The sequence below is a fragment of the Polypterus senegalus genome, chromosome 17 (genome assembly GCF_016835505.1).
Source record: "Polypterus senegalus isolate Bchr_013 chromosome 17, ASM1683550v1, whole genome shotgun sequence".
Classification (NCBI taxonomy): Eukaryota; Metazoa; Chordata; class Cladistia; order Polypteriformes; family Polypteridae; genus Polypterus; species Polypterus senegalus.
In genome coordinates this window covers 1492843-1514375 of record NC_053170.1, presented here as the reverse complement: position 1 = coordinate 1514375, position 21533 = coordinate 1492843, and the positions used below count along the sequence as shown (strand labels likewise).

Below are 21533 nucleotides of genomic sequence, written 5' to 3'. Positions count from 1 at the left end.
GTACAGATGTCTGCTGGGGTGGCTGGAGTCAGCTGCAATCTTTCCTGTTCTCTTTTTACTTTGCTCATATACAAAGAATTGGCAAAGTATTGTAATCATCCAAAAATTCGACCTCAAGATTTTGATGAATCTCGATGTTTTAGACCTCCCTGAATTCGATTTACTTTCAAAAGGTGTCATTTTGTTTGACTTCTCATTACATTCACGATGGCTAACACGGTACAACAACCTAGTACTACTTTCTTGTAGGGAAAGAATTGTAATCGTCCAAAAATTTGATTTCAAGATTTAATGAATCTCGATGTTTTCGACCTTCCTGAGTCTGATTTACTTTCTTGTAGGGAAAATATTGTAATCGTCTAAAAATTTGATTTCGAGATTTTGACGAATGTTTTAGACCTCCCAAAAATACCATTTTTGGAATTCTACCTGCCTGTGTGTATATATGTAAACATGATAACTTGAGTACACTTTCACATAGGCCAACCAGATTTTGCATACAAGTATCAACTTTTGACCCCTCCTTGAACCGTCACCTTATCGTGGTGGAGGGGTTTGCGTGTCCCATTGATCCTAGGATCTCTGTTGTCTGGGGCTTTATGCCCCTGGTAGGGTCACCCAAGGCAAACTGGTCCTAGGTGAGGGATGAGACAAAGATCGGTTCAATAGACCTCCAATGATGAGCGAAAACTTTGGACGACGTTTTCCCTTGCCCAGACGCGGGTCACCGGGGCCCCCCTCTGGAGCCAGGCCTGGAGGTGGGGCTTGATGGCGAGCACCTAGTGGCCGGGCCGGGCACAGCCCGAAGAGGTAACGTGGGTCCTCCTCCCCATGGGCTCACCACCTATGGGAGGGGTCAAGGAGGTCGGGTGCAGTGTGAGTTGGGTGGTGGCCGAAGGCGGGGAGCTTGGTGGTCTGATCCTCGGCTACAGAAACTGGCTCTTGGGACGTGGAATGTCACCTCTCTGAAGGGGAAGGAGCCTGAGCTAGTGCGCGAGGTCGAGAGGTTCCGGCTAGATATAGTCGGACTCACCTCGACGCACAGCTTGGACTCTGGAACCAATCTCCTTGAGAGGGGCTGGACTCTCTACCACTCTGGAGTTGCCCCCAGTGAGAGGCTCCGAGCAGGTGTGGGCATACTTATTGCCCCCTGACTTGGAGCCTGTTCATTGGGGTTTACCCTGGTGGATGAGAGGGTTACCTCCCTCCGCCTTCGGGTGTATCGGGAAGGGTCCTGACTGTTGTTTATGGAGTATCCACCCTTTTTTGGAGTCCCTGCAGGAGGTGCTAGAGGGTGTACCTTCTGGGGATTCCCTCGTTTTGCTAGGAGACTTCAATGCTCACGTGGGCAATGATAGTGAGACCTGGAAGGGCGTGATTGGGAGGAATGGACCCTCGATCTGAACCCGAGCGGTGTTTTGTTATTGGACTTCTGTGCTCGTCACGGATTGTCCATAACGAACACCATGTTCAAGCATAGGTGTGTTCATATGTGCACTTGGCACCAGGACACCCTAGGCCTCAGGTCGATGATCGACTTTGTGGTCGTGTCGTCGGACTTGCGGCCATATGTCTTGAACACTTGGGTGAAGAGAGGGGCGGAGCTGTCAACTGATCACCACCTGGTGGTGAGTTGGCTTCGATGGTGGGGGAAGATGCCGGTCAGACCAGGTAGGCCCAAACATGTTGTGAGGGTCTGCTGGGAACGGCTGGCAGAGGCCCCTGTCAGAAGTAGCTTCAACTCCCACCTTCGGCAGAACTTCAACCACGTCCCGAGGGAGGTGGTAAATGGCCTGTATTTGATATAGCGCCTACTAGAGTTCAAGAACCCCCCTAGGCGCTTTACAACACAACAGTCATTCACCCATTCACACACACATTCATTCAGGTGGGGGACATTGAGTCCGAATGGGCCATGTTCCGTGCCTCTATTGTTGAGGCGGCTGACCGGAGCTGTGGCCGTAAGGTGGTCGGTGCCTGTTGTGGCACCAATCCCTGAACCCGTTGGTGGACACCGGCGGTGAGGGATGCCGTCAAGCTGAAGAAGTAGTCCTATAGGACCTTTTTGTTCTGTTGGTCTCTGGAGGCAGCTGATAGGTACCAGCAGGCCAAGCGGAATGCGGCTTCGGTGGTTGCTGAGGCAAAAACTCGGGCATGGGAGGAGTTTGGAGAGGCCATGGAGAACGACTTTCGGACGGCTTCGAGGAGATTCTGGTCCACCGTCCGGCGTCTCAGGAGGGGGAAGCAGTGCAGTGTCAACACCGTATATGGTGGGGATGGTGCGCTGCTGACCTTGACTCGGGACGTTGTGGGTTGGTGGGAAGAGTACTTCGAAGACCTCCTCAATCCCACTAACATGCCTTCCAATGAGGAAGCAGAGCCTGGGGACTCTGAGGTGGGCTCTCCCATCTCTGGGACTGAGGTCACCGAGGTGGTCAAAAAGATACGCCCGGAGTTCCTCAAGGCTCTGGATGTTGTAGGACTGTCTTCGTTGACACATCTCTGCAACATCACATGGACATCGGGAACAGTGCCTATGGATTGGCAGACCGGGGTGGTGGTCCCCCTCTTTAAAAAGGGGGGCCGGAGGATGTCTTACAACTATAGAGGGATCACACTTCTCAGCCTCCCTGGAAAAGTCTATTCGGGGGTTCTGGAGAGGAGGGTCCGTCGGATAGTCGAACCTCAGACTCAGGAGGAATAGTGTGGTTTTCGTCCTGGCGCGGAACAGTGGACCAGCTCTACACCCTTAGCAGAGTTCTGGAGGGTGCATGGGAGTTTGCCCGACCAGTCTACATGTGTTTTGTGGACTTGGAAAAGATGGGGAATCCTGTGGGGGGTGCTCCGGGAGTATAGGGTACCGGACCCCCTGATAAGAGCTGTTCGGTCCCTGTACAACCGGTGTCAGAGCTTGGTCCGCATTGCCGCAGTAAGTCGAGCCCGTTTCCAGTGAGAGTTGGACTCCGCCAGGGCTGCCCTTTGTCACCGATTCTGTTCATAACTTTTATGGACAGAATTTCTAGGCACAGCCAGGGTGTTGAGGGGGTCCGGTTTGGTGGACTCAGGATTGGGTCACTGCTTTTTGCAGATGATGTTGTCCTGTTTGCTTCATCAGGCCGTGATCTTCAGCTCTCTCTGGAGTGGTTTGCAGCTGAGTGTGAAGCGGCTGGGATGAGAATCAGCACCTCCAAATCCTAGACCATGGTCCTCAGCCGGAAAAGGGTGGAGTGCCCTCTCGAGATCCTGCCCCAAGTGGAGGAGTTCAAGTATCTCGGGGTCTTGTTCACGAGCGAGGGAAGAATGGAGCGTGAGATCGGCAGGCGGATCGGTGCGGCATCCGCAGTGATGAGGGCTCTGCATCGGTCTGTCGTGGTAAAAAAGGAGCTGAGCCGTAAGGCAAAGTTCTCAATTTACCAGTCGATCTACGCTCCTACCCTCACCTATGGTCATGAGCTATGGGTAGTGACCGAAAGAACGAGATCGCGAATACAAGCGGCTGAAATGAGTTTCCCCCGCAGGGTGTCTGGGCTTTCCCTTAAAGATCGGGTGAGAAGCTCAGAGTAGAGCCGCTGCTCCTACGCATTGAGACGAGTCAGATGAGGTGGCTCGGGCATCTGATCAGGGTGCCTCCCGGATGCCTCCCTGGTGAGGTGTTCTGGGCACATCCAACTGGGAGGAGGCCCCGGCTGGCCTGGGAACGCCTTGGGATTCTCCCGGAAGAAGTGGCCGGGGAGAGGGAAGTCTGGGCCTCTCTGCTCAAGCTGCTGCCCCCGCGACCCGACATCGGATAAGCGGAAGAGGATGGATGGATGGTATCAACTTTTGAACTATTTCCGCTAACCAGAAGTGGTACTTTTTTATTTATGCATCTGCAGAGTCTGATTTATTCTACTTTACTTTTATAATAATTGTTCAATATATTAGTCATTTGTTTTGATTTGTTATTGATGGTTCTTTAGTATACATGATATAAAAATATAACCATTCTCTTGCGGTTTACTCCTCAAATATCCATCCCCATATTTGAGTATACAAGAAAGTCGAGGGGAGAGCACTCCTGATGTTTTGCTCTGGCGATGAACAGATCTTTTAATGGTGGGAGACAACAGCCAATGATTTACTCTGCTGTACACATCACCCGCTGCAACCAAACGGCGATGGAGGAGGTCACAATACTCTCAATGATGGCCAAGTAAAAAATGGACCAATTTACGCCATGAATAAGCCAAGCTTCCTAAGCTGGCAAAGGAAGAATATTCTATGCCTGTCTTTCTGGATGATGGAGGTGATGTGCTTGTCTCATTTTAATGTGCTAGTGAAAGTAGTCCCCAGGAATTGAAACGACTGAACACACAGACACAGTCAGGCCGTTCATTTGCAGAGGTGGACAGTTAGTGACCTGTCGGCAGAAGTCAATCCTCATTTCCGGTATCTGAAGAGCATCGCGTTGTTCTAAGTAAACCATTCTACAAGGCGGCCCACTTGTCTTTGATTGGAAGACACATCATTATTAGTAACGAGGCCCACTACGCTTGTGTCCTCTGCAGAGTTTTCTTTGTTCAGGAAGGCAGTTAAGTGACCCTGACATTGTGACCCCTATTTCAGTTTCAAGATGGTTTGTGTTTATATCACAAACTGATTTAAGAAGTCACGTCTAGTATTCTTTATCACAGCCCTGTTCACCAAGATACAAATCTGCTCTTCTCTTTTCTTGCAGGGTCTTTCATAGTAAAGATGGTCTCAGAATGATTGTAAAACTACAGAGAAGTAGTGGAGTGGATAGTAAGGAAGCAGAGCTACAGATCGCCCCTTCCAAAGACCTTTGGAGAAGGTAAGGAAGACAGGTTGGTGGGGTGGTTTGCCACTCTGCATCACCACCCTATTAGACCTGCAGGGCTGGGATGGATGATCGAGACATTAGCACCACAGCAGATCCTTACCTTCTGTCCCAGCGGCTCCTTCTTTGCTGGAGTGCTGGGGGCTTCGACTACTTCATTGACCATGGCCTCCTGCCTCTTCCGCTGCTCGTTTTCCTGCTCAGCTTGCTGGGGGCACAAGCAGATGGGTCATTTTTACCTTTTGGGAGCCACATTGCTATTTCACTTTTGCAACAATGTTAGTTACTTATAAGTGACAAGTGACAGCCACGTGTGGCTCGCCTGTCTGTTATATTCTACCGCCATCTTCCCACTTTTGGCTTTTTGCTTCTTAGTCTTGTTTAAGTCCTTACCTTAAATGCTTTGTTGAAACGCACAAATATTGGGAAGAAAGTGGATGGAGGAGTTGTCTTTGAGTTCTCTCCAAAGTATTCAATGACTGAATCATAAGCCTCCTAGGGAAGTGAAAAGTCCATATTAGTAAGGGCCTGTCTTTATATAATTCCTTTCAGCATGCGACCAAAAAGCAAATGTTTCCTTGACACAAAGTACCCTCCTTCCACCACCCAAGAAGGGTGAAGGGGACCGGAGGTCTACAGGTGTCAAATCTGTCATCCCCCCACATTGAATAAAAAGAGATTGTCTGACCTGTGCTGTTTTGCCGTCAGCCTGCAGAGCATCCAGAATCTCATTATTTGTCTTCAGAAAGTCCTTGAGCACCACGCTGTCATCCTGCACCATGAACTCCTTTCGAGTCATCTCCATGCCTCGCTGAAGAGTGCGAATGTCTTGAAGGACGCTGTCCAGGGAGACTGCAGGGGTGAGAAGGTCAGCCAGAGTTTGCTCGTCAAGGGTATTCAGGGAAAAGACGCAGAAAATATGGCCTTCGGGTCAGGCTAAGTAATAAGATCTCTGGTTGTACTCCTGGGTGCTAGAAGTGGAGGTGCAAGTAGGTTGATGAGCCCTTCACCTATAAGAGCATCACCAAACACCGAGGAGGCCTGGTGGTCCGCCTGTGGTCTTGGGGCAGGTGTACACTTGGTGGTTTTCTCACATCTTTTGATTGGGAATTTATTTGCGCGCTCACATTTTAGCTAATTGGAAGGACTCGTATGCAATATGATTTTACGCGCTAAAGGCCTTTTGAACAACCTGACACAGTTGCGCCTCCCACGCAGTTTGACACTAAGATTGAATTGACATTCTTCTGTATTTCTGTTATTACAGCTACAGCATGTAACTCGCTTATTCTCACTGTTCTCTGGATTAGGCCGTATTTTATAATTAGTGGTAAAAGTACAAACACTGACCTCCCTCTCATTCACACACTTGTATTCTGTTGTGGTGGTCCTACTGACCTTCATTCCTCTTCACCCCTCCAGGGTCTCCTCCACCTGCAGATCACAATGTCAACTCAGCAGACATCACAGTCCATGGGGACTCCTGTCTCATCTCGTCTGTCAGCCTCTCCATCACCATTGGAGATAAGAAGGGGGCTCAGAGCCGATCCCTGATGTAATCCCATCTCCGTCACTCCTACCGCAGACCTCACCACGGTCACACTCCCGTCATACATATCCTGTACTACTCTTATGAACTTCTCTGCCACTCCCGACTTCCTCATACAATACCACAGCTCCTCTCAAGGCCCCCCTGTCATCTGCTTTCTCCAGGTCCACAAAGACAACCTGACACAGCTGTGAAGTGAGACTTTATGGCTCCCATGCAATTTGACTCTGTGAAGGTTGAATTGACTTTCTTCTGTATTTCCATTTTTACAGTTCTGTAACTCGCTCATTCTCTGTGTTCTCTGGATTAGGCTGTATTTTATAATTAGTGGCCCATGTTATGCCGATCTGTTAAAAGTACAAACATGCAGAGCTACCAATCGTTTCTAGCTGCTGGGTTTGTCTTCTGTGAAGACCTAATCATCCAATTTCACCAAGAAATGCCATACAGTGGATGGTCATCTTTCCATAACTCAAATAATATGTCCACCTCACACATCCACAGACATTTATAATGATTAGATTTTCTTCTTCATTGGTCAGTGAGAACTGAAACACAGAATTGGCTTCCATGACTTCTCACGTCTGACAAACTCCAGCTGACGTTGCCTGAGGTTTTGTGATCCGTCAGAAAACCATTTGGAGCACACAAGTCTCTCTGATCAGGCCAGCACCTTGTGACGAGTGACTTTATCATATTTGATGATTTTTTGTGCTAATTTGAAAAGCCCCTCAAGTGCTCACAAGTTGGGCTAAAATCTCCTGATGTATGTCCACCCTTGGCCTGCCTGGTTCAGGGGATACCCAGCAGATATACTGACATCTTTGCTCAGTATGGCAGACTGAAAAGCGTTTATTTCCATTTCCCGTTTTTATGCACAAGTGAAGCTCAAAGTGCTTTACGGATAGTAAAAGAAAAGACAGAAGACTACAAAACAAAAAGTGCCTAGAAATGAAAGAATTGAAGGCAGAGAGTGAGCATTAGGATGAAGGGCACACCTGACGCTGCCTTGTCCAGGAAGTGCAGCTCCGACTGGTACGCCGTCAGCTCTGGGTACTTCTCCTGAATGATGCCAACGATGTAATGCATGAGCGTCTGTTTGCGGTCTGTCGATTTTGTCTCCATCAGCTGTGTGGAGAAAAGAAACAACAGTCAAGTCAACGCCAAAACAGAAAGGCAGGGGCATCGAGCACAAGGGAGGGAGAAAGGGAGGTAGGTGGTCAGTTGTTAGCTGCCATCGTCGCACATTTGAGTGAGCGAGCTGAAGTGATGGCGAAATGACCTGCCGTTTGATGGAGCACCATAGCATTCACACAAATGAGAAGTGATTGAGCCGTGTGTGGGCGTGGTTGTAAATGTTTTAGATGTTTTTTCCAAAGTCTTGTCCCGCTGGATTTCATTTTCACCAAACAACAAATCTTTTATGTTCTCGCGGATACGCCTCTTCATTGGGAAGAAACACTACTTATCCCTGATGGCAACACGAATTAGACGATCTACAAGTCTCTGACTTAAAGGTTAAATCTGAACAATGTATTCAATCTCTTTTCACCATCTCTATCATTTCACCAAGTAGTAATAATTTCCGTTTGTTTGTGCTAATGCGCTCTATATTATCAATTTTTTGAGACTTTCAAATTTCCGTACTTCCATTATCCCTAACCTGCTCTGCATGTGTATCACGCAAACGTTTTTGAAATCTTTACGACGTTCTACTTTGTCATCTGCTCTTTGTCTTTTATTTCCGGCCCTGGGCCTGATTAATTCTCTTGGCACAAAGTCTCCTCTCGCGGGATGTAAAAATGTCTCTCTGAGAAAGTCTCGTCTCATCTCTCTTCCCAAGATTTTTTTTTTATATTAGAGAGATTTGATCAGTTTCAGGGCTCCTGTACAACTCGGGTTGGCCTGTCCATAAAGCTCTTGGTTGAGGGAGCTTCCTGATTTGTGGCTGCCATTCTGCCTCAGGGCCTGAACAAGTTGCCATCACAAAGGAAACGACGTTGTTTTAGGAGATTTGATAGGACGATGTTGGGGTAGTGGGCCATCAGCTGATTACAGGGCTACAGGGGATGAGGTAAGAAGAAAGATTAAAAGAGCTGAGCCTTCACAGTGATGAAGAGCAGACTTGAGTGAAGTGCTTAACATTATGAAAGGAATTAGTGCAGTGGATCGAGACGGTGACTCTAAAATGAGTTCATCAAGGACACGGGGGGGACACTGCTGGAATCTTGTGAAGAGTAAATTTCGCACTAACATTGCAAAGTTTTTCTTTACACAGAGAAGCAGAGACACTTGGAATATGCGGCCGAGTAGCGTGGTGGACAGTAAGACCTCCAGGCAGTGTTCAGAAGCCATTACAAAGCATAACAGAATGTCAGGTTATATAGCGCCTTAACGTGTGGAGTACAAGTCACAGGAGGTGACACTCAAGCTTTACAACACACTGGTGAGGCCTCATCTGGAGTTCTGTGTGCATTTTTAGTCTCCAGGCTACAAAAAAAGACATAGCAGCACTTGAAAAAGTCCCGAGAAGAGTGACTAGGCCTCATCAAGGACAGCAGGGCATGAGTTATGAGGACAGATTGAAGGAGTTGAACGTTTTCACTTTCAACAAGCCGAGGTTAAGAAGTGACATGAGTCAAGTCAAGTCAAGTTAGGGAGCATGCACTGCACAACGAAACAACTCGGGATCCTGGTTGGCAACCCCCCAGGCAGACACGCAGTCCAGTCCTACCCTCTGGAAATGACCCTCCATCTGCCGCAGCCAGGTGTTATGTGGGCGACCCCTTGGCCTGGTCCAGCCAACAATGAGGATCCTATGAGCCGGATCACTCTCGGGGAAACGTGCCACATGGCCGTAGTGCCGTAACTGACGCTCCCTCACAATGCAGGTAACGTGCCTCATTCGGGACTCCATGAGCAACACAAAGTCAAACCAAGGGGACACAAGGATTTTCCGGAGAGACACAGTACCAAAGGAGTCCAGAGTCCAGTGTTCATCTCAGGTCACTGGGTAGCATCCATGTCTCGCAACTATATAGCAAGACAGGAAGCACCAGGACTCTAAAGACTTGGACCTGAGATATCAGGAGTGCCACACACCCCTTTCCAGTGACCTCATGACCCATCATGCCCTAAACTTACATTTTTTGAGGTGTTTACAAGTGAGCAAGTGGACAACATCCCAGAGGTAAACACAACTACTAAGGAGGTACTGAGGGATTTGGAAATTGTAGAGGGAGAAGTGCTGCTGAGATTAAATAAGATGAAATCAAACAAATCACCAGGACCAGATAATATTTAACCTCGTGTTCTTAAGGAGGCCAGTGAGTTCAGATATAAACCCTTGACACGTATTTTTAGTAAGTCACTGTGCACTGGAGAGATTCCAAAGGACTGGAAAATGGCAAATATCATCCCATTATATAAAAAGGGTGACAGGGCAGATCAGAGCAACTACAGACCAGTAAGCTTAACAAGCATCACAGGAAAATTAATGGAAGGAATTATTAAGGATAAGATTGAGCAACACATGACAAGGACAGGACAGTCAGCATGGGGTCAGAAGAGGGAGGTCGTGTTTTACTAACATGTTGGAAATCTATGAGGAGGCAACAAAAGGATACGATCAAAGTGGAGCTTATGATATTATTGATCTGGACTTTCAGAAAGCATTTGAGAAGGTGCCACATGAGAGGTTGGGCATCAAGTTAAAAGAAGTGGGAATTCAGGGTGATGTGTTTAGATGGGTGCAGAATTGGCTCAAACACAGGAAGCAGAGGGTGATGGTGTGAGGAACCTCATCAGAACTGGCCGATGTTAAGAGTGGTGTTCCACAGGGGTCAGTGAGGGGCCGCTGCTATTTTTAATAAATATAAATGATTTAGATAGGAATATAAGTAACAAGCTGGTGAAGTTTGCAGATGATACCAAGATAGGTGGATTAGCAGATAATTTGGAATCCGTTATATCATTACAGAAGGACTTGGATAGCAGACAGACTTGGGCAGATTTGTGGACGATGAAATTTAATGTCAGTAAATGTAAAGAATTACACATAGAAAGTAAAAATATTAGGTTTGAATACACAATGGGCGGTCGGAAAATCGAGAGTCCACCTTATGAGAAGGATTTAGGACAGTGTTCAGTGTTCAGAAGGCATTAAGAAGGCTAACAGAGTGTCAGGTTATATAGCGCCTTGATGTGTGGAGTACAAGTCACAGGAGGTGACACTCAGTCTTTATAACACACTGGTGAGGCCTCATCTGGAGTCCTGTGTGCAGTTTTGGGTCTCCAGGCTACAAAAAGGACATAGCAGCACAAGAGAAGGTCCAGAGAAGAGCGACTAGGCTGATTCAGGGCTACAGGGGTTGAGTGATGAGGAAAGATTAAAAGAGCTGAGCCTTTACAGTTTAAGCAAAAGAAGATTAAGAGGTGACATGATTGAAGTGTTTAAAATTATGAAGGGAATTAGTACAGTGGACCAAGACTGGTATTTTAAAATGAGCTCATCAAGAACACGGGGACACAGTTGGAAACTTGTTAAAAGTAAATTTCGCACAAACATTAGGAAGTTTTTCTTTACACAAAGAACGACAGACACTTGGAATAAGTGACCATGTAGTGTGGTGGACAGTAAGACGTTAGGGACTTTCAAAACTCGACTTGATGTTTTCTTGGAGGACAAGAACAACTGACTTCATAGGAAGAGTCACCAGAGACATGAATGTCACTGCCGAGGTCAGTAAACCTCTCAACAAGGTCAACACTCTCTCTGCAGACAGACACGCTGCTGATGGCCATACCCAAGCAGGCCCGCACCTAGGAGGGGGGACAACCATGACACTTGTCAGGGGCCCAAGCTAGATAGGGGCCCGCCCTTTTTTTCGAGTTTTTTTTTTATACGCACATATTTGAAACACGAAGGGGCCGAACTCTGTCAGCTGCCTGGGGCCCAGAATGTCCTAGGTGCGGGCCTGGCCCAAGAGATCATTAAAGGCCTGGCTGTTGGTTTTTATCAGGACCCTCACAAGCCCAGACGCTCAGACTCCTCACTCAGTCTCTTGAGACCCCCAATCAGAGCCTCCATTGACTCCGCAAAGATTACAGCATTGTCAGCAAAGTGAAGATCCGTGAATCTTTCTTCACCAACAGATGCCCCCCACAGCCACTAGACCCCCCGACCTTGCTCAACACCCAGTCCATACAAGCATTGAACAGAGTAGGAGCAGAACACACCACCCTGATGAATCCCACAATCAACTGGGAAAACCCAGAGGTCCTGCCTCCACTCTGCACAGCACTCACAGTACCAGTTTACAGGCCGGCCATGATATCCAGCAACCTCGAGGGGATCCCGTGAACCCTCAGGATGTCCCACATGACATGAGTGAAGTGTTTAAAATGGTGAAAGCAGTTAGTCCAGCAGATCGAGGCTGTGAATTTAAAATGAGTTCAACAAGAACACGGGACAGAGTTGCAGACTTGTTACAGGTACATTTTGCACAAACGTTCGGAAGTTTTTCTTCACACAGAGAACTATAGGCACATGGAACAAGTTACCAAGTAGTGTGGTGAGCAGCAGGACTTCAGAGACATTCAAACGTCGATCTGATGCTGTTTTGGAAGAATCCATTGGATAGGATTGGCAAGCTTTGTTGAGATGAATGGCTCGCTCTCATCAAATGTTTTTCTTATGTTCTAAATTTCTACAGAGGTTGGACTGCATGGCCACGAGACCTTCAGACCTCCACCGGAGAGCTGCGTTCAGACCCAGCTAAGGCGACCCCCAAACTCACCATGTCGAGACTTTGCAGTCGGAAGCCATAGGCTGCCCCTCGCTTACTGCTGTTCATGTAGTTTCCAAAAGCCAGAATGATCTGAAACACAAAGACAATCGCAACAAGGTAAGGACGGGTTCCTGGTTCATACTTGACTCTGAGTTGGCCTTCAGGCATATTTGTTACAATAATCATAATAATAATAATAGTTCTGTACATTTATATTGCACTTTTCGCATCACTCAAAAGTGCTTTAGTGAGTGTGGGGCCAATTCAACCACCACTAATGTGCAGCATTCCCCTGGAAGATGTGATGGCAGCCATTTTGTGCCAGTATGTCACCACACGTGAGCTGTTAGGTGGTGAAGGGGTGAGGGAGAGAGAGAGCCAGATAGAGACAGGGGATGACTAGGGGGCTAGAATGACCAGGCTGTGGTGGGCAATTTAGCCAGGACATCGGGATACACCCTACTCTTTACAAAGGATACCCAGGGATCTTTAATGACCACAGAGAGTCCGGACCTTGATTTTAAGTCACATCCAAAGGACGACGCCATTTTAACAGCACAGTGTCCCCATCACTGCACTGGGGCATTGGGATCAGACCTCGTGGTAAGGGCCCCCTGAAGGCCTCGCCAACAGCTCCTCCAGCAGCAACCCAAACATCTCCTGGTTGGTCTCCATTCCAAGTACTGGTCAGGCCCAAACATGCTTAGCTTCAGGAGGATGACCTGTTCTGAAGTGCAGGTGACATGGCTACCACACATCATTTGACAGTAAAGTGTATTTGCACTCTGGCCCTCTGATCTCCACTGGGCATTTTTATTGCTGCCAGCTCCAAACCAATCCTTAGAAAGCCCTTAGGTCAAGGTGGCATGTGTGTGTGTCGTCATTACCTCCAGTATCTTTTTCAGTTTCTCTGATGACTTGATGGACATCGAGGCCGCGATGACAGCATTGAGTTGCTGCAATGAGAGAGAGCACAATTAACTGCTGACCCCAGTGTGGCAGGAAAGGCGGTGACTCCAGGTGGGTGCGCACACTGTGAACATCTTACTGGCTTCAATAGGTTGGCCGTGTCCCCAAAGTTGCCCATGAACGTCAGGGTGTTGATGCGATCCGAGAGCCGGCTGATCTTGCTGAAGCGCATCATGAAGCGGTCCTCTTCTGACAGTTCTTCCAGTGGCTTGCCATCCCGCTCGTAGTTCTTAATCATCTTGAGCTCATACTCGGTAGGGACGAAGCGCGAGAGCAGCTCCAGGAAATCCAGGCTGAGCACCTGAAGGTTGTACCTGGCAGAAAGACAGATAATACTGATCAGTCCAGATGCCCTGGAAGAAACGAGCCAAGCACGCCAGGTGGGCTCTGCCTAGCTGGTGGAATAGCCACTTTTGGGCATTGTGCCACCGCAGCCTACATTTCCTTTTTTTTTTTGGGTTTGCCCACAGGTAGAAGGCAGGGTTGATTTCTTACGTCTCAATGGCGGTGCAGATGTCAGGGGTGCTGAGACCCCCCTTACGCAGTGTGATGGCCAGATTCTTGGCTCTGTTTGACTCTATGAGGGACACTTTGCTAGGAGCCTTTTGGACGGCCTTCACCTTGATGGTGCTGAGGTCAACAGCAGGTCCCTGAGCCTTTGTCTTGAACTGCTCCTCAAAGTCTTCCATATTGAGTTGCTGTGAAGAGAGAAAAACGTTTTTGGTTCACTGGTGGATTTGGATCAAGACTGAGACCCACCTTCCTGATTGACAGAGCGGCACTGGGCATTCTGACAGTCGTTGGCGAGGTGCCTGGCTTACCCCTAAGATCTGCTCGTCGTCCAGTTCGGTGAAGACTGTGCCTGACACTTGGTTGGGCTTCAGTGCCACCCAGTTCAACAATGGCATGCGGAATTTGGTTTTGATGGGCTTCTTGGACTTCACATCTAATAAGAGAGCAACAAGGCAGAGCAAAGACCATGACTCCAGGTTTAGACTCGCAGGGGCAAAGTGAGAAGATAATGAGAAACAAAGAAGGCTTACTGGACTCTGGGGTATTAGCGCTGGCAGACAAACCGCCTGGGGGTGGGGGTGGCGGAGGAGGGCCGCCACCTGCTGTTGGTAGAGGTGGAGGTGGTGGTGCCACACCGGCAGCCCCAGGGAGAGGAGGAGGAGGAGGAGGAGGAGGAGGGGGGGGGGCTCCAGAAGGACCTGAGGAAGGAAGTGGTGGAGGCGGAGGAATGAAGACGGGCTGAGATGGCTGATCAGAAGGAGCCAATGAAGCAAGAGCCTCAGGGAGGGGTGGGGCAGGGGGTGGAGTTGCTGAAAAGTTGGCGGTAGGGGGTGTGGTCTCCAGTGGAGGAAGAGGAGGTGCAGGTGGCAGAACTGCAGGGCTGGGACCTGCATAAGATGAGTCTCCTTGTCCAAGTGGAGTCTGGCATGGCACTGGCACAACTCTCTCTTCTCCTGCCGAAACTGTAGATGAAGAAAAAGACCAGACCAGTGTGAGCGAGGTGGTGACTGAGAGCAAGCAGCACTCAAGGAAAGCGATTACTCATCTGCCTGACACGTACGTGAAAGAAGCTTACACCCTTCGCTAACAGTAGCTGCCACTGGGCAGGACCACCTATTAGACAAATGGTGACCTCTCACACCTCTGTGCTCTCAGTTGTGCCCATCTGCTTTTACCTGCTGTCACCGTCTGATACACCACCACAGGGATGACCTCGATGCTCAGCTCGCCATCTGCCGTTCGGGTGACCTTGACACGTCCCTCGTCCTGCAGTTCGTTCAGCTTTTTCTCCAACCTGGAGCTCTCCTGCATGGCCTGGTCCTTCTCAATCACCTTCTGCTTTAGTGAGCTCACCTGTGTTGCACTGTCCCGCAGGCTCTCCTAGGGGAGTGAGAGCAAGATGTGAATGAAACAGCAAAGGAGTCACCTCACGAGTCCTGAGTAAAAAGACGTAACAGGCAGAAGGATTCCAAATCATAAACCTGGAGCTGCAACTGGGATTGGTCTCCAGGGACCAAGATGGGCCTATCAAGACCCTAAATACAAGGAGACATAATGTTACCCGAGGTGGATCCACATTGAAACTACAAAGAGTCTCATTTTGTCATCAACACATCATGAGGAGACCCCATCATTGCCGTTGCTATCATCAGACAGGCATATTGGATGCTTCCAAAGTTGTAACGGCCCTGGCCAGCATTGCCACAGTGGCACCCAGATATCAAAACAGCAGGTTGCTCATCTTGTGTCTTTACCTTCATCATCTCCATGTCTTTCTTGCTGTGGATCAGCTGCTTCTCAAGCTCGGCGATCTTCTCCATGGACTCGTTTTCCACTTCCTGCAGTCTGGTGGACAGCTGAGAGCAAAAAGGAGACAGCAGCAGTTTGGGCAGGCAGTCAGTGAGTGGTCTGAGTGTCCACAACACCCCCTGAGATCCCCCCTCACCTAAGCCCATGTAGGATGGCCTGCAGTGGTCATGCCTGCAGGTGACATACCTGCACATTGGACTCCTCCATCTCCTCCAGGTGCTCCAGAAGCTCATTCTTGCTCTCTGCATCCTCCAGTAGCGCCCCCACGTCAAAGATGTTGTCCAGGTATGCTTGGATCTGCACCAGAAGCTTGTCGCTTTCGGTGCACTTTAATTTCTACAAGAAGAGGAGGCAGTGTCTATAATGACCCTCCGTCTGGTCAAGGACCCCAAGCCCCTCCAATCCAGATGACCCTCTCTACCTCTAGATAGGCGTCCAGCCCCAAGTGTGTGAATTCATACTGCAGATGCACTCGGAAATTCATGTTCTCCACGGAGTGGACCACGATGTTGATGAACTGCATGCAGGCCACCTGAAGGGAGAGAAGTACAAGGTTGGCACACAGTGGCCATTAGAACTTTACAGAACCTTTGATGAGAACAGGACATTCATCCCAAGGAGGTCTGCCAGTCCTGTCCTCTTCATTTCCTCAAAATGACACTTCGTAAGGCCCCTAAAGTTCCACTGTTTTCCACTGTACTTATTCCAAGAGTCTGTGGTCCTCTGCATGAAGAAAAACTTCCCGATGTTTGTGTGAAATTTCCCCTTCACAAGTTTCCAGCGGTGTGCCTCCCCGTGTTCTTGATGAACTTATTCTAAAGTCTCCGTCTCGCTCCACTGCTCTAATTCCCTTCATTGTTTTAAACACTTCACTCAGGTCTCCTCTTACTGTCCCTTTTGCTTAAACTGAAAACATTCAACTTCTTCAGCCCTTCCTCATAACTCATCCTCTGTAGTCCTGGAATCAGCTCAAGGTGCTCTGTGGAGCTTTTCTTGTGCTCTTATGTCCTTTTTGTAGCCCGGAAACTAAAACTGCACCCAGGACTCCAGATGAGGCCTCACCAGTGAGTTATAAAGTTTGAGCAGAACCTCCTGTGACTTGTACTCCACACGTCAAGGCGCTATATAACCTGACATTCTGTTAGCCTTCTTAATGGCTTCTCTGTAGCAGTCGATAGCTTAGAGCCCACTACAACTCCTAAATCCTTCTCATAAGGTGGACCTCCCATTGTGTATTTCACCTGACGTGTAGTGCTTTACATTTACTGACAGTGCTGGTGTCTGTGGAGGAGCCCATCATCTCCCTCAAGACTAAAATCCACCTCTTCCGATCACCAATCCTGCCGATCCTCCTCTATGGATCCGAAACGCGGACACTGCTCAAACAAGACCTGAACAAGCTTGAGGCCTTCTGAACGTGATGCCTGTGGCACATCCTGGGTGTCTCCCTCCGTGGCCATCTTTCAAGTGGAATCATACGGACAGGCTGCGACCAACAAGCAAGAGTTGAAGAGGCAAGACAACTGAAAAGGCTGAGATGGCTCGGTCACGTCTGCAGAATGAACACCTGCCGGATACCACACAGAAACGCCCTGAGAATTGGAAGGTTCAAAGAACGGCGCCTAAAAAGACGTGGCCCAGACAAATGGAGGAGGATCTGAGGAAGCAGCGACTCGGCCTTAAATGATGCCAAAGCTATAGCCATGGACCTATGAGCATGGGAAGGGGTTATACGTACAATTTGTTAAATGGTGCGACTCAAACCACCTACACCTGAACACCAGCAAAACCAAGGAGCTGGTGGTGGATTTTAGGAGGCCCAGGCCCCTCATGGACCTCGTGATCATCAGAGGTGACAGTGCAGAGGGTGCAGACCTATAAATACCTGGGAGTGCAACTGGATGACAAACTGGACTGGACTGGACTGCCAATACTGATGATCTGTATAAGAGAGGACAGAGCCGACTATACTGACTTAGAAGACTGGCATCCTTCAACATCTGCAATCAGACGGTTGTGGCGAGCGTCCTCTTTATGCTGGTGTGCAGCATAAAGAAGAGGGACAAACTGGTGAGGAAGGCAGGCCCTATTGTAAGCACGGAGCTGGACAGTTTGACATCCGTGGCAGAGCGACGGGCACTGAGCAGACAGACTCCTGTCAATCATGGAGACAGACAATCATGGTTCCTGTCAATCATCTCCAGACAGAGGAGCAGCTTCAGTGACAGACACACTATGCGACTCTTCAATTATACATTATACAAAGTTATTGTCTGTTATATCTGCATTGTTATCACTCTTTAATGCCTTTCACCCTATCCATCTATCTATTCACCCATTTTCCAACCCGCTGAATCCAAACACAGGGTCACGGGGCAGGAACTAATTCTCGGGCAGGGTGCCAACCCACCGCAGGACACACACCCACACACCAAGCACACACTAGGGCCAATCCACCTAACCTGCATGTCTTTGGACTGTGGGAGGAAACCGGAGCGCCCGTAGGAAACCCACGGGGAGAACATGCAAACTCCACGCAGGGAGGACCCAGGACGTGAACCCAGGTCTCCTAACTGCGAGGCAGCAGCGCAACCACTGCGCCACTGTGCCGCCCATCTATCTATCTATCTATCTATCTATCTATCTATCTATCTATCTATCTATCTATCTATCTATCTATTATATAGTGCCTTTCACTCTATCTATCTATCTATCTATCTATCTATCTATCTATCTATCTATCTATTATATAGTGCCTTTCATATCTATCTATCTATCTATCTATCTATCTATCTATCTATCTATCTATCTATCTATCATATAGTGTCTTTCACTCTATCTATCTATCTATCTATCTATCTATCTATCTATCTATCTATCTATCTATCTATCTATCTATTATATAGTGCCTTTCATATCTATCTATCTATCTATCTATCTATCTATCTATCTATCTATCTATCTATCTATCTATCTATCTTTCCTATCTATCTCTATCTATCTATCATCTATCTATCTATCATATATGCCTTTCATCTCTATCTATCTATCTATCTATTATATAGTGTCTTTCACTCTATCTATCTATCTATCTATCTATTATATAGTGCCTTTCATATCTATCTATCTATCTATCTATCTATCTATCTATCTATCTATCTATCTATCTATCTATCTTTCTATTATATATCTATCTATCTATCTATCTATCTATCTATATCTATCTATCTATCTATCTATCTATCTATTATATAGTGTCTTTCACTCTATCTATCTATCTATCTATCTATCTATCTATCTATCTATCTATCTATCTATCTAATTTGAAATCCAGCAGCACCTACAGCAGTTTGTGGGCTCAGAGGAGACCCTGTCCTATCACCAGCTACAGATCAGAGTGAGAGTTCATCTGCCCAAGCCTGTCTGCTGTCCAAGTCCCTCGTATTCTCGATGATCTGCCAGTCCACCGAGTTTGGTGTCATCTTCAAACTTAACCAGCTTGCTGTTTTAATTCTTATCAGATTATTTCTGTATCAGCACTGCCCCCTGCTGGGCATCACTCTAAAAACTGGCCATTTCAGGTAAGGTTCCCGGCCCCATCATCCTCTGCTTCTCGTATTTTAGCCAATTCTGCACCCATGTACAAACAACACCCTGAACTGCCACTTCTTTTCCTTGGATGCCCACCCTCTCATGTGGCGCCTAATCAAATGCTTTCTGAAAACCAAGATATATCTATACTAATAAAAGGCAAAGCCCTCACTCACTCACTCACTCACTCACTCACTCACTGACTCATCACTAATTCTCCAACTTCCCGTGTGAGTGGAAGGCTGAAATTTGGCAGGTTGATTCCTTACAGCTTCCTTACAAAAGTTGGACAGGTTTTATATCGAAATTCTACGCGTAATGGTCATAACTGGAAGCAGTTTTTCTCCATTTACTGTAATGGAGATGAGCTTCAACGCCGTGGGGCGGAGTTTCGTGTGACATCATCACGCCTCCCACGTTATCACGCAGTACATAGAAAACCAGGAAGACCTCAAAAAAGCGCTCAAGAAAACATGCATTATATAATTGAGAAGGCAGCGAAACAATAAGAAGCGAGTTCTGCTACTTCGGAAACAAAGCACGATGTAAACCTACACTTTAAATTAAGTTCATAGACAGGCTGCCACTGGCGTTTGTAATTTAGTGCCTGCCCATATAAGGCCATCCGTCAGCGGCAATCCAATAGCAAACTGCCACGGGTAAATATTCACGGGTGAAGGACTGTGCTTATGGAGAGGAAGATGAGATGGTCAGGGTGGTGTTTGACACAAACTCAGCGAAACTGCCAGAGAAAGTTTTAAGTGCCAGGACTAAGGTAACATTAAATAAAGCTATGGACATAGCACGAGATGGCACCAGCACAGCTGGGAACCTTCGATGCAAGTACACCGAGTGGCTCACGTGAACTGATGCAGTGCACAGATAAAAGCAACAGTTCCAAAGAGCTGAACAAAACCGAATTACACAATTGAAAAGGCAGCAAAAATATGAAGCGTCTGATAAGCATATTCATAAATGCAGCTACTGTGGAAACAAAGCACACGGTGGAAAAAGTCAATGTCCCGCTAAAGGAAGACAGCGTAAAAAAAACCCGTGCATGCAGTTTGTCACATCACAGATAAAAAGGAAGACGAGCTGTTTATTGATGCAGTAAGGAACTAATCGATGAATGAAACCTCTTATCTTTACAACGATTGACAAACACGGAATGTAACTTGAACACATCCTACAAATACGAGCCTGATTGAAAGAAATAATGATAATCAAATCCTTGATGACAGCAACATTCAATAACACTCACAAAACAATTACTGTATATTGACAATCATGTTACGTTATTTTTAAAATGTTCCCTTTTCTTTTCATAACTTCTACTTCTCCACTGCGATACACGGGTATATATATAAATGTATATCTATAGCCCGATCTACAATACATACTTTAGCATAGACAAGCGGTGGCGCAATTGTAGAGTCTTCGCCTCTAACGCCGACATTCGAGGTTCGATTCCCGAGAGGGATGTACTGACTATGTACGCGCTACCGATTCATTTTACCTTCCCATCTCCTTGGTTTGGGACGTATGAAAAATATTAGGTTAACGCAGAATCATGTTACGTTATTTTTAAAATTTTCCCTTTCTTAGCACAAGCACAGTTGAGAAGCTTCGATGCATGTACTCCATAACGCGTTAAAAAATAACGCATTTAATCACACTTTCAATTCCAAGCAAACGGGAACTTTTGTCAATGCATGATTTCCTGGTACATCCATTACACTGATGCACACATCACAGCTACAAAAATGTTAGAGTCGGAATAAAGCGCGTTCCTACGACTGATCATTTCGACTACCCGAGCGAAGCCTTGATAAAAGCATGGTTTTGTGCACACTGAAAAGCAAGCAAAATTAGATGCATTACAGAAAGCGGACTTTGTGGCTCTTACTGGGGATCATTGGACTTCCGTGACCGTTAGTAATTCTAAATACATCTAATTACAAAATGTTCAATGATCACACTGTTTTAGCCTAATGTACAAAATAATTTTGGCTAATGTTACTCAGAGTTTAAAGAGTAAGCTGGTCAAATTACCTTTTATGTTTCTGACTTATTTTTTTAAGAAGAAAACTGCACTTTATGGTGAAATTTTGGTTATTATTATTTAAAGACAATACTATTCTGAAAATGTACTTAAAGTACTTAAACTACCACTTTATTTTTAAGTCTGCCCAATTTTAACCAGGGATGATATTTTTGTTTCTGTTTTGAATTCAAATGCAGTTTAAAAGCTTTTTTCAGAAATTAAAACAGCTTCAGTTTACAATATTCATGTCCATGTCTATTATTTGATTCTGTCGCCCACTAAAACCGTTTTAAATAAAAAAAAAAACATTTGCGATTTGGGGCAAATTTACGTGCGATTACATACGATTAATCAAGATTAATTCTTACACAGCCTCTAATTAATTGGATTAATTTTTTAATCGAGTCCCACCTAATATATATATATGTAGAT

General features: G+C 46.9%; 1 protein-coding gene across 2 annotated transcripts in view; it reads right to left on the bottom strand.

Moving 5' to 3' along the window:
- fmnl1a (formin-like 1a) overlaps positions 1-21533 on the bottom strand; it is a 77687-nt gene that overhangs the window by 5685 nt on the left and 50469 nt on the right. For both annotated transcript variants that reach the window (XM_039739446.1, XM_039739445.1), the window contains exons 11-24: positions 15888-15998; positions 15653-15802; positions 15412-15513; positions 14833-15037; positions 14188-14619; positions 13966-14090; positions 13640-13842; positions 13224-13458; positions 13063-13131; positions 12185-12265; positions 7385-7514; positions 5526-5689; positions 5231-5332; positions 4941-5045 (exon numbers count right to left, since the gene is read on the bottom strand). In XM_039739446.1, coding sequence (XP_039595380.1) covers positions 4941-5045; positions 5231-5332; positions 5526-5689; positions 7385-7514; positions 12185-12265; positions 13063-13131; positions 13224-13458; positions 13640-13842; positions 13966-14090; positions 14188-14619; positions 14833-15037; positions 15412-15513; positions 15653-15802; positions 15888-15998 — 2214 coding nt within the window. The remainder of the gene's footprint in view (positions 1-4940; positions 5046-5230; positions 5333-5525; positions 5690-7384; positions 7515-12184; positions 12266-13062; positions 13132-13223; positions 13459-13639; positions 13843-13965; positions 14091-14187; positions 14620-14832; positions 15038-15411; positions 15514-15652; positions 15803-15887; positions 15999-21533) is intronic.